This window comes from Phyllostomus discolor, chromosome 6, assembly GCF_004126475.2.
Source record: "Phyllostomus discolor isolate MPI-MPIP mPhyDis1 chromosome 6, mPhyDis1.pri.v3, whole genome shotgun sequence".
Taxonomy (NCBI): Eukaryota; Metazoa; Chordata; class Mammalia; order Chiroptera; family Phyllostomidae; genus Phyllostomus; species Phyllostomus discolor.
In genome coordinates, this window is record NC_040908.2 from 117,579,030 (window position 1) to 117,596,134 (window position 17,105).

The following is a 17,105-nucleotide window of genomic DNA, read 5'->3' on the forward strand; positions in this document are numbered from 1 at the left end:
GTGACCTTATTTGGAAATAGGGTCTTTACAGAGGCAGACAAATTAAAATGAAATCATTGGGATGGTCCCTAATGCAAGATGGCTGGTGTCCTTATAAGAAGGGAGAATTTGGAAGTGGGCGGAAAGGAACCAAGCAAAGGTCCTGTGAAGGTGGAAGATTGTAGTAACATGTCTATAAGCCGAGGAATGCCTGATGCCACCGGCAGCCAGGAGAGAGGCCCAGGACAGATGTACTTTTAGAGGGAGCCTGGGCCTGCCGACGCCTTGGTCTTGGACTTCTGGCCTCTGCACCTGAGAGACAATATTCCTTCTGTTGCGCCAAACCACCCAGTTTGTGGTACTTTGCTACAGCCGCACTAGAAAACTAGTACTTCCCCAGTGGTGTGTCTCTCCTTTTTTTTTTTTAACCTGAAGAATAGGAAATGGGGCTATATATATCATAAGAGTTTCAAAGAATTAAAAAAGTTATAATTATCATTGTTGAAATGCAAAACTGTAGCTAAATCAGGTAAAGGAAAAGTTTATCATGACTTATTTTTATGTGTTCTGAAATATTTTTGGTATTAAACACATGCCCACATACTTCACACGCAGTAGGGAAATAAAACTATAGAAATACAACCGAAGCTCCCTTTTCGTGTTGCCCCATCCCAGTCTCTTCCTCTTCAGAGGTCACCGCTAGCCCAGATTTGGTATTGATCATAAATTTGGTTTGTATTTTTGCCACATATGTATGTATCCTATGAACACTATGGAATTGGGTTCCATGTTTTTAGCCTTTTATTGGTGGAATCCTGTTTCTTGAGAGTTTTATCCAAGTTGGTACAGGCTGCTCCACAGCACAGCTCATCCATCTTCCAGATGGGCATTCAAGGCTCCCGTTACTTGTTATTAAAGCAACGCTGCGGTGAACGTCTCACAGGTGTCTTATGCACAGGTGCGCATTTCTTTCGTAGTAGCTTACATTCATCACACCTGTGATAAAAGTATGTTTCCCATCCTGGCTGGTATGGCTCTGGATTGAGCACCAGCCTGCAAACTAAAGGGTCACTGGTTTGATTCCCAGCCAAGGCACATGCCTGCCTTGTAGGCCCGGTACCCAGTAGGAGGCACGTGAGAGGCAACCGCATATTGATGTTTCTCTCCCTCTCTCCCTGCCTTCCTCTGTCTAAAATTAAATAAATAAATTCTTTAAAAAAATTATGTTTCCCTTCAGGACCACAAACAAAACGTCATTTAAAATGCTTATGTAAACCTTTAATTTTGCTAGATTTTGCTCAACTGGTCTCTGAAAAGATTGTGACAATTTACACTTCCTCCATTAGGGAATAATATTCATTGCCTCTTTATATCCTCGCCAGGTTTTGGTTTTTCCAGATATCTTAATTTCTGCCAATCTGATGAATATGAAGAGAGTATTTCATCATGATGACAGTTGCCATGTTCCTAGTGAGACTGAACACCATCCTGCTTTGTACATTTGACTTTTTTAAGTAGTTCTTTCTCTTACTGATCTTCCTTTATACTGTATTCTGGATACTAACCTCCTAGTCCGTGAACTGTCCTTTCATTTTGTTTGATGTCTTGTAGAAGCGTGGGGTTTAATAATATCATCATATGTATCAATCTGTCTTTGCTTTTTCTGTTCAGAAATCATTCATTTCATAATCTCCAAGGTCATAATCATCTTCAAGAGGAGAGACTTACTTTTGGACTGTTAACATGTACACACTTCTGTTAACTAGTTTAACTAACATTTGGGCATTTGAAATTTGCTTGTTTTTAATCTTTTAAAGTTGATTTTGCAGTTTGAGACTTGCCACCTTTGATGGTAAAAGAATGTCTCAGAGGCTAGAGTAAGCGCGGATTTAGGACAACTGTGAGTGTGGTAGCAAGGGCACATTGAGGAGCCTGACTAGCTACTGTGGGAGGAAATTGTGAAGGAGTGGGGAGTACTGTATTTTGCATCTGTAAGGGGCTTTTAATTCATTTTGAGTGCCTGTTATTTGCTGGTGGGTATACAGATTAAAAAGAAGCAGTCCTTGCTTCAAAGCATTCAAGCTAGGAAGCAGGCAATTTTAGAGTATTAAGTGCTGTAGTGGGGGCTGGGGGTGGTATTGTGGGAGCCATTGCAGGTTCCTGTGTGGGGACTGAAGTGGTAGGTCAGGAAACCAGCCTGGACACCTTGGGTATGTAGAATGTCAAGGAGGAAGACTAAAGGCAAAGAGACTAGTTAAGAAGCTACTACAGCAACAGAAGCCTAGAATCCAGGACTTATATTGTAGTTGTAGTAAAGCTACAGAATAATTATCTGAACATGTGCTTAAACTAAAAAATATTTCCACAGTAAGTTGCGGAATCTTGTACACTTTTAGAAGGAAAGAAAGTTATTCATTATATATGATGATTTAAAGTGTAGTTATTAAAGTGTAGCTCTAGCATTCAAGTACAGTTTTGCTACAGCATATTTTCTTTTTAATTGATTTTGTAGAGAGAGAAAGAGATTAATTGATTTGTTCCAGTTATGTATTCACTGGTTGCTTCTTCGTGCCCTGACTGAGGATTGAACCCACAACCTTAGCGTATTGGGATGATGCACTAACCAACTGAGCTGCCTGGTCAGGGCCTGCTACAGCATGTTCTTAAATAATGTGAACTAGTTCACAAACAATTGCTAAGTAGGGCAGTGGTGTCTTGATAACCCAGAAGTCCCACTGGTTCACATGCAATTTTCTCCAACACATTAATAATTTGTACCACCAATTACCTCCAGTTTTATAATAGTTAACTGGAAGAATACATGCTTTCTGTCTGAAATAGGAAGCTGTGGCATGACTTGATTATTTTAATAGGGTCACTCAGGCAATAGAAACAAAGTTATTGCAGAAATCTGGGCAAGAGTAAGTGGATGTTTGGGACCAAACTATGTGAGCAGGCCGGAATGAAAGGTGTGGGAGCCTACCTCCCTAGGGAGACACACACACACACAAGGAGACATGCACAAGAATATTTGTCGGTGTAATGCTTTCCTAGTGAGTAACTAGAGTATCCATCAATGGAATGGGTAAGCCGCGCAGTCTGAATTAAGTAGAGCTGCATGTACAGATGTATCAACTTACAGTATTGGACAACCAAGGAGAAATATGGCTAAGCCATCTGACTGTGATGAATAGAGGAACAAGGAAGTTCAGATTGTATGCAGGTGTGTAATTTAAGCTGCTTAAGGAGAAGAGAATACTTGAGAGGAGTGAGAGGAGTGAAAAAGAGGTGGTGTCAGTAGACAAAAGTCCCCCTGGGGGTCAAGGACTTCTTGGTGAGAGTGTCCTTGAGCTGGAAAGGGGGGTTAGTGTTGGAGAGTGGGGTGAGATCATAGAAGAGTCTGAGTCATTAGTAATGACAAGTTCAAGGTTATGACCAAAGTTGTAGCTAAGACAATAGAAAAAATTATTGAGTCTTTCAGTGTGGCCAACATACTGAGAAGCCAAGACCCTGGAAGCATCATCTGTACAGGTATTAAAATCACCGAGAACTGAAACGGCAGTAGTGTTGCAGAGACTGAGAGTAAGACAGGAACTAAGTTCTTACAAGAACGAGGGGAATGGAGGGGACTATACGGTCGACAACTGCAAGAAGTACCCAGGTTGCCAATGCCACGGTCTGATAACAAGTTTTTACTAGGGAGCAGAAGAGGATAGTTGGGAAGCAGCAACGAGGAGCAAGGAACCTGTTCCACCTCCATGCCCAGTAGTGTCAGGCGTGGGAGAGGAAAATGCTACCGTTTGAGAGGGATTCAGGAAAAGCAGTGTCATCAGAAGTCACCAACTGAAATTCTGACAAGTGTAGTTTAGAGGGCTGGGTGTTTTCACAAATTAATACTCATTTTTCTTAAGCCACAGAGTCCTCATGATAGAGACGTGCGTTTTTAAAAAGTCTAAGAAAAACAGCCATGAAACAGGTAAAATGAGAGTGGCAAAGGGACCGTTTTATTTTAATTTTAAAAAAATATTTTTTAGAGAAAGGGGAAGGGATAGAAAAAGAAGCAGAGGAACATCAATGTGAGAGAAACACTGATAATTTGCCTCTTGCTCACACCTGACAGGGAGCCAAACCCACAACCCAGGCAGGTGCCCTGACCAGGAATTGAACCAGTGACATTTCGCTTTGCTGGATGACACCCAACCAACCGCAGGCCAGGGCCGAAGGGACCACTTTAAAGGGAATGACCACTTTCTGTTGTTCCCATGGCAGAATGTAGGCCTAGTATTGCTAGATCTTTTGATCTTTTGCAAGAAAAACTGGATTTTTATGGGAAAAAGACTTAAAATACTCGCTTTTTATGTTTTAAATAAAACATGTCAGAGACTGCATTCAGCCACAGTCACAATTTCATGAACTCTGCGTTTAGAGCAGGCGCTGCCGCGGTGTGCGTCTGGGAGTCCAGCACCGGCGGACTGACGGGCTGCCTGGCGGGCAGCCTCCCACACAGTTCTGTCTGCAGGTGTAAGAAGAGGAACTATCTAGAAGCTGATCGCCAAGCTGCACTTAAATTACCTGGCAGCTTATCACTTGCTTAATTGATTATTGCTCAGACAGATTTTATTTCACCCCCTATTTTTTTACTTCAATTCTAATCCTGATAATGGAATTGTCTTTGGAGAGAAACACACCTAACTCATGGCCTGGACGTTTAATAAAGTAGACCTCGTACAATAAAGGAGAGCTCTAATAGAGGAAATTTAAAGGTTCTTTAAGCCTTAAAAAAAAAAGCTAATTCCTAAACAAATTTTAACATTATGAAGTATTTAATGTTTCTTCAAAATCTTCAATTTCCCTGTAGTCATACTGAAGATGGAGAACACTTTTTATATTGAAGTAGAAGTCCTAAAGACGGTATTTGGCTGCATTTGACCTTGGGCAGGGCAGCGACCCCCTGGATTTAGTTTCCTTATCTGTAGAGCAGATTAAAAATACATGCCCCACCTACTTTGATTAGGATCAAATAAGTGTGAAAAGCTTACCTCTTGACTTTGTGTGGGTGCTTTGTTCGATTATATCCTAATAAAGAGTAACAGCTTGCCTAAAGCTAGGGAGTCTCTCTACTTAAAATATTTTAGATTAGAATATATTTAAAATGTAGGAAACCCCCTGAGTGTGAATAGATATATAATCTACTTCCAAAAGCAACTTTCCTATTGAAAGGCAACACCGGTTCCGCGGTGTGAGGTGCTGGCTGGGTAGTGGCGTCTCTCCAGCTCTATGAACGCAGCTCATTGCACTTTGGTTAAAAATCCTCTTCACTCAGACGCTTGGTGTACACACTCTCTCTTTGGGCCTGCCACCACCTTGCTTTCCCTTCTCACCCTGTGCTCACTTTTTTCCTCATCAAAATGGACAATTATCACTTGAGATTTATATTTAATGTAGTGGGCCTTTTCTAGCAGCACTGAATACATACTTGAAAGAACAAGTCTTAACTGAGAAACACGGGGTACCTCGTTTGCACAGTAATTTTTTTAAGTCCCAGTGATGAGAACTAAGGCAGCTTCCTCAAAGGAGGCCAGCAGTTCCACTGCAGTGCAGCCAGTGTGTTGACTATGAGGTGACAAAATCTTCATCATGTCCAGCTGGACTGTCCTGTCATTTAGTCCGAATCCTTTGGAATAGTTATTCCTTTTTATCAGTCGTATGGTTGTTATGCAGCCATGGAAGGAAAAAGCTGAACATCAAAATCATGGACAATATACCTGAAAGATAAATACAATAAAATAAAATTAGTGACATCAATCCTACACAGAATGTAGGTATTTTCTAAATCTAATATTCTCACATTATTTTTCTTCAACCATGAATCCTTAAAAACTGTATGTACTTTGTAAAACCAGTAAGATCTAAACATTTATTTATAGGGTAAACAAAACTGGAATATTTGGAGTTCCAGTTCTGGCTCTGTTACAGGCTTGCAGAGTGAGCAGCTCGGGCCTCCCTCTGCTCTTCTTTAAAATGGCAGCACCCTCGGTGCTGGGCTCGCCCTGGGAGAACGGCACAGCTGAAGGCACTCCTGCGTTTTCACTTGGGATGCTCAAAAAGAACAGGATGTTAGATTACTTTATCTCGTCTCATTTTTTTCTATCAATTTTAACCATTAATGACTTTTAAAACTATATCAAGCAAAATACATAAAATAGAATTTCGGTTAATGCTGAAATTTTAAAACTTATATATGTAAAAAACCCCACATATTAGTAAGTCTTCATTTTGAGGTCACAGCAGACAAGTCTGGCACGGAGGTTCTGGCTGAGCGGTCGGTGGGAGCCAGGGCTGCGTCCAGGGGGCCACGGGGCCCAAATCGCTGTCTTGAAAGGGGGGCCTCCAAAAGTCTCCAGTAGTTCATGTGTTCATCTTAACGTACTTGGGTTTAAAGTTCTAGATCAGTTTAAACTAGGATTAAGAATGAGTTTTTTGTCACGTGCAGGCTTGATATTTACTCTTGTTCGGTAACAACACGAAACTTTAAGGTTTAACTAGCATTTGGGTAGCTTAACGTTTTAAAAAGATGAGTCTGTTTGCAATCAAAGGCTTGAAATGAAACAAAAGTCAGAAACCATCCCTGTTAACTGATCCTCCAAATTTGACATTTTCTTTATGAAGTCAGAGCTAGAAAATAAGATACTACATTTCAAACGTTTTCCTAAAATGGAATTTCTATTTCACATGAGCATTATAGTTTGCTAATTTTCATTCTATAAAATGTGTAGAGAATTACTTTTATATACAGTGTTATAGTCGTATTTATAACATTTTAAATTAATTTGGGGGAGGTGGCAGGGGTCATTAAAGGGATTACAATGTCTGCTGCAGAGAGAAACAAAAAAGAACAGGGTCTGTGGTTTCCCAGAACAGTGTGCCCCTGCTTGGTGAGGAGAGGAAGGAAGATATCGCTGTGCAGGGACCCCGTCTGTTTCCATCTCCTGCCCCCCGCCCCCCCCACCCCCACCCCCCCATCGTGCTGCCGGAGGTGGTGTTGGTGTTAACGGGGCTCTGTTTGCTCTGGCTTGCCCTCTCAGTAACTTGGTGAAAATATGACTTCTTATGTTTCCCGTCCTTCTTAGAGTTTAACTGTGATCTTATTTCATTTGAGGCCATTTTCTTTTCCCAGTGGGAATGTAAGTTCAGTGTGGAATGTAATTTCAGTGTAGAATGTAACTTCAGTGTATGCCAGATTCATGGTAAGCTGGAATTCAGTATTCTTAGAACTGCCATTTATTCACGTCTTTTTTTCCCACATACGTGGAAGGATTCATGTACTGTTTATCATTAATGAGTGTCTTGGAAAAATACAGGAACATGCCTCTTTAAACCAAAAGCTACAACAGGAATTTTATGTTGAGTGTACTTAGAAAAAAGCTGGGACGTCTTTAAGCCAACTAAGAATCTTTGGATGCTTGTTTTCAACAAGCTAAGTTGGGCCATACCAATTACAAAAAAAGTTGATTCCCCAATTCCATTTTTAAAAGATTCCCTAAATAGGAAGCAAAGAAGAATAAAAGTGCATTTGTTTTTTGTTTGGATTGTTTTGGTAATGGCCATAAATGGTTGCACCTCCCGCTCTGGACTGCACTAACATGACGGAATACAGTCTGTTTTCCTTCTCCTGTCTACTTTCTAAAGGGGATGGAGGTGATTGCTTCTTTTTTTATCTGTCATGAGACTTTTTCTCCAGAATACTCTTCAGGAAGAAGTCACTGAGTGATGGGGCTTCAGTACATGTTTAAAGTAAAATGTCACAGTCCTTTTACAGAGAATGTCCTTATTTCTGATTTCTTATAAAACTCTTTTGGAAAGTCCTACTTTTTAATGTTCTTTCAAGTAATGAGAGAAATAACTCCTTATTATCATGGCCTGTTGTTAATATTGCTGTTGGAACGCTAACAAGTATGTATATAATGTTAATAATATATGTTTGATGTTGAATCAGACTTCTTTTTCACATGGTTTTTTCACATGGAAACTGTCACTAGACCTGCCCAATTAGTGGCCTTTTTAACTTCACTGACTGCAGTGACATTTTTAACTCCTAATTTATTAAAAAATAGGGAAAATTTATCTTTAAAGTAGTTGTTATTGGAAAACGTGAGCAACCCGATGAACTAAAAAAAAAGGCACCATTAGTAGCCTTTTAAAATGCTCGTGTTCCCTGACAGCCGTCATAGCCGCACCCGCATGCATTCCTGTCGCGCGTGTTGGACATGACACAGAGGAGCGGGAGGCGAGGGGCGCCGCGGACGGAGTGTGACCGCTGTTCCTGCGGCTGCCGCACTGTTCGCTTCCGCCCGCGCGCTTTAAAAAAACCAGGAGCGAGCAAGGAGAAACAAAAGGCTGACTGTGGACAAAAAGGATGAAGTAACAGAAAGCCAGGCATCCTCCTATTCATTTGTAGTTTTGAATTATAATCGGGCTTAAAGCAAGTGACTAAACAGAATCAAGAAATGCTGATAACTTATATAAAGAAATGCAAATTATGGCGACAGTCAAAGTCATACCTCGGCATGCGGCCTCTGCACTCGTCACAAGTCATGTTTTCACGAGAAAAGAGGGTCGCAGCGCTCCCCGCAGGAGAAAGTGCTTCATCGTTGGGGACTCATCGGTTTCAGTGTGAGTCCCAGAATGAGTTCACGATGAGCACTGAGGTACCACTGTATTTTTTAAAACTTTTTGTGTTATTTGGCCCATCCCAATAGAAGCAATAGGAATGAATCTTACAGATTGTAAAACTATGTCCATTACCAGTACTCATTGTTTTCTGAGATGCTTGTTTGCAAAAGGAGTCAAATGAACTAAAAAGTAGTTTATATGGACCTCACAAATTTGAAAAAAACTAATTCCTTTAACAAAAAAAGATTATTTTTTAATGGAATTAATCGCTCCTCACTTTTTTTGCCCTCATAGCTGAGAGTTTTTAAAAGTGTTGCCATACTTGGAACTGACTATCCTTAATTAGATAATTTTGTTTCTTTGAAGAAAAAAAATAGCTTTAAAGGATACTGCACAAGATAAACTTATTTTGGGCATGTTAACTAGCTTTCTCATTTTCTCTTTCCTGAGCCCTCTGACCTTAGAAACTGATGTATTACAGTGACATTCCATATCATATTTTAAGACAAATTATATCTTTCAATCATATTAAATGAAAATATGCTTACCTAAAGAAGGAGCCAGCCAATATACTATAAAAAATTGAAGAAATGCTTCATCAAAACACTTGAAATGTAGTGAAAGTGCCAAAGCTGGATTAAAGATAGCTCCTGTTAGACTTCCTCCTGTAATACAGTTTAAGCAGAGTGATACCAAACCATATATCTTACATTCTCTGGTAACTGAAAATAAAGGGGTTACAGTCATCCCTGGGTGTCTGGGCGGGGCTGGCTCCAGGACCCCCACAGATACCAAACTCCACAATTGTTCAAGCCCCTTATATAAAATGGCATAGCAATCGCACATAACATATATGCTATATATAACATACATGACACACACACATACCCATAGTCCCATCCTTCTATATACTTTAAGTCAGGGGTGTCCAGCCTTTTGGTGTCTCTGGGCCACACTTAAAGGGAGAGTTGTCTTGGGCCACACATTAAACACACAAACACTAATGCAAACTGATGAGCAAAAAAAGGGTTTTAAGTAAATTTACAATTTTATGGTGGGTCACATTCATAGCCATCCTGGGCCACATGCAGCCCATGGGTCAAGGGTTGGACATCCCTGCTTTAAATCATCTCAGGATTACTTATAATACCTAATACAATGTAAATGCTATGTAAGTATTGTTTATTGTTTATGGAATAACAAGATAAAACATTAGTACAAACCAGCACGAGGCCTAGCTACACAGTGCACGTCAGCAACAACATAACCATTTTTAAGAATGTTTTGATTGCCCTGGCCAAGTAGCTCAGCTGGCTGGAGCACTGCCCTGATACACCTAGGTTGAGTGTTTGATCCCCAGTCAGGGCGCATACAAGAATCAACCAGTGAGTGCATAAATAAAGTGCAACAGCAACAACAAGAAGAGTTTTGATCCATGGTTGCTCAACCCCATGGACTTGGAATCATGGATTCAGAACCTGTGGGGTTCCAAATGCAGGGTCGACTGTATTCTTATTCTTTGATCTTTCTTTGCAGACTCAGCTGGCATATTATAGAGTAGAAAAATAGATTACACATTATAACATGTCCAGTGCAAAAAAAAAATACAAAGAACATTAAGAATGTTAGTCCGCTGCTTTTCCTGTATATTATTGTAAAATGCACATTCATAGTGAATCTGCTCTATTGTTTCTACAGAGTTTTATGAAATAGAGATTTGGCTGCCCTTGACACTGATCAATTCAAGTGAATGAATAATAAAAATAAAATGAAAATGTATTTAAAAATGGATGCAACACCCCAGGTTCCTCTGGACCAAAGCATTATCCCTGGCTCCACTTTGACTTGTCAAGAAAACCCTGAAGAAGTAACTGAATGCTATGGAAATGACACCTCAGTAAAGTGGTTTCAAAATGTGTTCTACAAAGATATGACTGACTAGCCATGACCGACAAGCATACATTCTAACTGTTGACGCCTTTTCGGTATTCATGGTCCAGCTCTGCACCCAAGGCACCTCTGACGTGGGACTTAGGAGTTAATAGTTCTGGCTACACCTCAAGACAGGAAAGGCAGAGGAGGGCGGACCACCCGTCCAGCAGTGCCCACCAGAGCTGTGGTTCGGCTTCTCAGAACACGCCCTAAGATCATCCCTGAGATGGTGACATTTCTGGTGGTCCTTCCATGTGGAGGCTCGGGCACACACATCTGCCCGACTGAGCCACAGACAGAGAGCCCAAGGTCTTCGCAGATTTTATATTGACATAGATCACACCATGTTAATTGTCTTCATAAAATGCAGCAAAGTAAAACTGGCAATTAAGCGAAGGTTTCATAAGATTTCACACCTGATAGGCTGAAAACACTAAACTTGTGTGGACATGAAGATGTTGAGCAGTGAACCAGGTTCAGTTCCCACACTGTGGGCAGAAAGATAAGGGCTCACACAGACCTTTACAATATAATGTAATATGTGCTATGATAATATAATTAGTGACCTGAGATTTTTTTTGCATCTATCAATAAAAATATACTGAACCATTGCCCTCATAATTAGTTTACTTTTGGTATTCGGAAGCCAAAGACTTTCCAACATGTCCAAGAACACTATCCATTGGTCTTGTACCATCCTAAACTCTGAACTACTTCAATCCCTTTATCCTTGAATCCTCACATCACCAGTTCCGCTCAGTGTGACTTGGTGGGAGCTGCCCCTCCTACCGAGAGGTAGATTCTGTTCCTCCTCTCTTGAACGGAGACTGGCTTTGTGACTTGCACAGACACAATGCAACAGAAGTGACGCTATTCTGAGTATGAGTGATGCTGTGTGAGTTCCAGGTTCAAGTCTCAGTAAACCCATCGGCCCTTAGTGTTTGCTCTCTTAGAACAGTGCCGTGACTGGGTAAGCACGCTGGTCTGTGCTGCTGGGGGTGAGGCCACGTGAAGAACTGAGGCTCCTGGGATGATGGCTGGTGCCAACTACCAGCCACATGAGTGAGGCCACCTGGGCTTTTCCAGCCCCACCAACCAACCAGCTGTCTGGTCTCAGAAGAATTTTCTATCTAACCCTGAGAATCACAAAAAAATACATTATTGTCATCCTTTTAAGACTGGGGGGTGGTTTGTTACATAGCAGTAGTTAACGGACATAGAAATCTGTATCAGAAGTGGCTTCTGTGATAATGAAGCCCAAAACATTTGCCTTTGGCATTGACTTTGACGTTTTAGACTGCGTCTGTGTTGTAGGAGCTGCCCTACGTACTGCGGGATGTTTACCAGCATGCCTGGCCATTACCCACTAGGTGCCAGTAGCACATCCATTCCCACCCCCCCCAGCCCGCCCCCACCTTTGTAACAACAAAATGTCTCCAGACACTGCCAAATGTTCCCGGGGGGCAAGACTGTTTCCTATGAAAACCACTGTGCTATAGAAACACTGCTGCTTGTATACAAGGTTTAACATGCCTGTACACAGGTTTAATTATATGCAGACACGCCTATACACAAGGTTTAATTATAGTAGCAAAGAACTGGGGAAAACCTATGGCCCATTCATGAGAATATAGCTAAGTAAGTTAGTTTATTATTACTTTGGAATACCATTCAATATTTTGAAATAATGAGAGAAATCTCTTCCCTAACATAGATTTTCAAGATAGATCAGATCATTCAACAACCACTACCAAAAAAAGCAAACCACAGAAAGTAAGGTATGAAACTCTTCAGTTAACGCAAACACACATAATGGTTTCTACAGGATCTTACCACACGTATAATCAATGCACGTTAAACAGTTCGAAAGGACACACACACGTGCAGGAGGACTGCCCTGTAGGGGAGGGCAGGCGGGGAAGGAGAGGGACGAGGCTGGGGGATGGCAGTCAAAAGTCGCTTTTAGTCTCACTGGTAGGGTTTCAGTTTTTTACAGACAGAACACATTCATGTATTACTTGTGTAATTAAACATGATTTAAAAGTAAGAATCACGCACCAGACAGAGGACTAACAGAAAATGCCTTCGGAAAATAAGTTACTATTTATTGACATTTGAAGGGAGAAGACGTAGCACATGTTGAAGAACAGGCATCAGCAGAGAGGTCCAGCCAGGCGACTGCAAAGGGTCTTAGAGGACAGCGTGAGCTGAGAGAAATCACACAGTGACAGGCTAGGCCCCAAATCTGGCAACTTGAGGCGCTAATGTTTCTCAGTACTCCTAAAGGGAATCAAATTGTCTGACAGAATGACTCTCTTAAAATCACAGAAGACTCATGTAAAAAGCGAGAATGTCAATCAACGGATCTACCGTGGAAGCTATCCCTTTCCAGCCATCAGAATATTTGTACCAAGCACTATGCTAAGAACTTGAATACACTACTGTATTCTTCATGATAGGATAGTTAGTTCTCTTCATTTTACAGGTGAGGAAACTGAAGCCCAAATTCAGCATCTCCCCTAAGGACACAGTCCAACTCCAAGCCTGTTCTCTTAACCATTCTATTGTAAGTGGTATAATAAAAAACATTTTGGACTTTTGTTTGAATCTGGTTTTCATCTTTAAATTGGCACCTATTTCATATGGTTATGGTATGAAAAATGAAAACATGTGAAAAATTTAATTCCCTTCTCCTTTGACAAATAATTTTACTTATATTCTTCATAATTGAGGGGTATACAAAAACAACTCCTGAATGAAGTAATGAAGTGAAACAAAAATAATACAGTTTCTTAGAAAAAAGTATTATGCTTATTTTGAAAGTCTGTAGACATTATATATTATTTCCTGTGTAATTTTGAAAAGTGAATAGACTATTTGCTAATTCATTCACTCATTCTAAAAATCCTTACTGAGTATTTACTTTGTACCAGGTAACACCATGCTAAGTTGTGGTTATACATTATGAATAAAACAATTTTAATCTCTCTACTCATAAAGCTTACTGTCTGGTGGAAGAAGACAGGCATTAGATAAGAAAACAAGTGTATCAAATTCTACAAAGAAAATGAACAGGGTTCTGTAACAAAGGCAACTTACTTAGATGTGTAAAATAACATACTTTTTCAGTATCAGATTAATTTAAAAATGAATGCAGTTCTCTTTTACACTGTTCATTGAGCTAAATCCTCCCACACCTAAGTTAAGAAAGATTTGCTGGAAATCTGCATGAGTAATTTTATAGCTCTACTATGTTAATCACAGCTTTCTTTTCTTTCTTTTTTAAATTTGGGAAGCCAATACATAAGTGGCAATGCCATCACTGGCCTCCATGTGAACTTCAAAGTGCAAATGCTAAACCGATAAATGCACAATCAGAAACTTGGTTACTGGTCACCCAAAGCACCTGTGGCAACATTGCTGGACAGTCATGTTCTATACTCTTGAAATACATCATCAGTTATTTTGATGTGACCCATGTTGGTGACTTCTGAGTACTTCCCAGTGTGTACCTCCAATGTATACCCCCAGCTGCGGCGTAACTTTTTGCGAGGGATGATCCTGCTCATATACAGGGAATGTTCCTGCTCTCACCAAAACCTAAAACCTAAAAGTTGGATAAGCAACTATTCATCAACTCCTCAAATGTGCGTATGTCCTGCCCTCCTGCCTAAGCCACTTACTCCACTCACGGCCACAGAAAGAGTGAGCAGTTCCAGCCCCAAAGTGGGGGAAACGGATGGGAAAGTCTTTCATTCTCACCCCGGGAATCCTTATCTTAAGGGTTGCTTCTACTCATAGTTTCACTTTGAATGGGCGGAAGATAAACTTTTACTACAAATTTCCTGGCCTCCAAAATGTTTTATAATTCAGATATAGTCCCAATGAAGATATTTTGCTGTAATCTTTTATAATGACACTTTTCATTATTAAACTTTTGTTTTTGCATCTGAGATCTTCTCAAAGTGCACAGATTGTAAGAAATCAACAGGTTTCTCAAGAGTTATTCATTTGTAAAAAAGTATCTTTGATTTCAAGAAAGTTTTAATGTTAAAACACTTCTTTCTTGATAGGTCACTTAAAAGTTCATTTATTGCTCAAGATGAATTGTTAAGGAAATAAAAAGGACTTTAAGTAATTTTTCAGGAAAACAACTAAGAAATGGAACTACATAATTTCTACTTGCCACTCTCACGAGTAATCAGTCATGTCAGGACCATTTTTCAGCGAGTGTCAGAAAAGGCTCTTTACTAGGCTGGCTTGAGGAAAGAGGTAGCCGAAAAGTTATCTTCCTGTCTACCATTAAAACTACCCCTTTGTAGGCTACTTGAACCCTTGGCATTATCTCAGAAGATCTTAGTTTCCGCACAGAAGTGGCTTCTTTTTCTGGGTATTCAAAAGAGCACTGAATGGAGGATCTTTATGTCGACCCTGTCTGTCCTTAAAAAACTGGATGCGCAATGTTTAGAATAATGGTAATACTAATATTGGCATCACAGAGGTTCGCGGATGCCAACCATATCTTGTAAAGAACCTAGAGGCTCCGGAGATACCAAGTGTTTTGCGGGAGTAACAAACCTGCGTAGACCAAAAAGGTGATGAGTGCTGCCAGCAGGTGGATACGAAGCTTGTTTCGGACCTCCTGGAAGTGCAGCAAAGCGCTGTGGAAGATAAAGGAGCAGGTGGCCTCTATGATGATGGCTTTGGGCAAGTCGACGTGGATGGGATTCCTGCAAGTGAAGCTCCTCTCGCTGACGTGATACCTGGTCAGCCCCAGGCTCCACAGGGCGCCCATAGAGTACCTGCTGCCCAGGGCACCAGTCAGCTGAGCCAATAGCCTTATCGCCCCTATCTCAGGGGACATGTCCCCCAGCATCATCTGCATCATCACACCGCATGGGTTGCTGGAGGTGCCCACCAGGGTCAGGCCATGCACCAGGGAGAAGAAATAGACTAGCGTCAGCGGCCAGGTGGGGTGCGCGGGTTCTTGCTCGCTCAGCACTTGCAGCTCATGGGTGCAGCAGCAGAGCTGGAAGGTGGCCAGAAACTCCAAGACAAAGATGTGGGCCACGGGCCTGTGCATATGCCGCCGGAGGACCACGCGAGCCAGCGCCATGAACAGCACGGTCGACAGCATCAACCCCAGCGAGGTGCAGGTGTCCTGCACCTCGGGCCAGAGCCCCCGCGGCGCCGTCATGGCTCGTCCCCTGCACGCTGAGCTGCCGGGTCAGTTCGGCAGCAGGCGGTCTGGGGCTGGAGTCCGAAGTCCTAAGCCCGCAGCCCCGCCCCCTCTCCAGGGCCCGGGGAGGGTGGACTCCTGGCGAGCCGGTCACTCAGGAGGGCTCCTCCCCCACCCCTGCTCCGCGGAGGTGTCCGAGCCGGACCCGGGAGGAGGGGAGGGTAGAAGGGGCTGCGAGGGAGGCGCGGGAAGCTCTGCGAGGGCACTGGCGCAGGGGCCAATGGTCAGGCGGGACCCAGGCGCACGCACCCGGGACCCCCGCTCTCCGCCACTAGAAGCAGCGAGCCCCACCGCCAGCCCAGCGCCGCCGCGTGCCCGGAGGCCATGGCGCATGCGCTGGCGGCCCGCGCGCCTTGGCCCGGGTTCGCGGCCCGGCCGCGGCAGGTTCGTCCTGCGCGGAGTGGGAAGGTGAACGAACACTGCGTTCGGACAGTTGTTGAAGCGAAGAAACTGAGGGTTTTCCTCCCCGGTCCTAAAACTGTAAAACCGTTCTTGGCCAACAACCTCGTTTTCTAATAATGGTGCTACTGGGAGGACGGGAGGTGGCGGAGCTGCCGCGCTGCGGGGTAAAGGGGTAGCGGGAGTAGACTCGGGAGAGCGAGCCAGGGTTTGACCGGAGCGAAAATGGCCTGCAACTTGATCTCCTTGATAATCTAGTTAGTTTTCGCCCACGTCGTAGACTCGGGGTCCCAGGACGCCCCTCCTCGATTTGTTTGCGGCCCCGAGCCCAGCACACAGGAAGTGTCCGATACGTGCGAGCCTCGAGGGGAGAGAGCGGGTCTGACAGTGCCCAAGTCTAGTTTCAGCTTTGCAAGACGAAGAGATCCTGGAGGTGTACTGGGGTGACCTTTGCGCCACAGTGTGAGCGTGTCGCAGGTGCAAGGGTCATTCGCCGATGCTGCAAAAGAAAGGCCGATATTCAAGCCGTCGGAGTTCAGAGTGGGGGAAGGTTTATTGATGGAGAAGACCCCAACCGAGAAGATGGGAGAACTAATCCTCAAATCCAACTGAAGAGAGCCCCGCATTCAGGCTGTCTGATCAGTCAAGGGAAGGGAGGAGGGTCGAGGTAGGAGGTGGGTGTTTCCCACCCTGGGCCCACCCCAGACAACTCGACTGCCAGGCCCCGAAAAGGAATCCGAGGAAGAGCCCTTTGATCCTGAGTCCGGTCCTGGAGACTCCTGTCAATCTTTGATAAACAGCCATTATGTTATGCTTATTTCCCCACCTCCTCAGGACAGATGCCCTCCTCAAGGGGCTTCTCTGGCAAACACTCAAGCCCCAA

At 42.8% G+C, this 17,105-nt stretch overlaps 1 protein-coding gene across 1 annotated transcript; it reads right to left on the minus strand.

The window, feature by feature from the left end:
- Positions 1 to 3,998: 3,998 nt before the first annotated feature.
- On the minus strand, positions 3,999 to 15,884 carry AQP11 (aquaporin 11). The gene is made up of 3 exons (XM_028516397.2): positions 15,163 to 15,884; positions 9,201 to 9,317; positions 3,999 to 5,744 (listed from the first exon to the last, which is right to left on the minus strand). The coding sequence occupies exons 1-3, from the start codon at positions 15,779 to 15,781 to the stop codon at positions 5,665 to 5,667; spliced, it is 816 nt and encodes a 271-aa protein (XP_028372198.1). The 5' UTR covers positions 15,782 to 15,884; the 3' UTR covers positions 3,999 to 5,664.
- Between the last annotated feature and the right edge of the window lie 1,221 nt (positions 15,885 to 17,105).

Coding starts and splice junctions, on each gene's coding strand:
- AQP11 (XM_028516397.2), bottom strand. CDS start 15,781: ATGACGGCGCCGCGGGGGCTCTGGCCCGAGGTGCAGGACACCTGCACC. Junction 9,318..15,162: donor CACCTTTTTGGTCTACGCAG/GTTTGTTACTCC, acceptor ACTGTATTACAG/GAGGAAGTCTAACAGGAGCT. Junction 5,745..9,200: donor TTGGCTGGCTCCTTCTTTAG/GTAAGCATATTT, acceptor TTTATCTTTCAG/GTATATTGTCCATGATTTTG.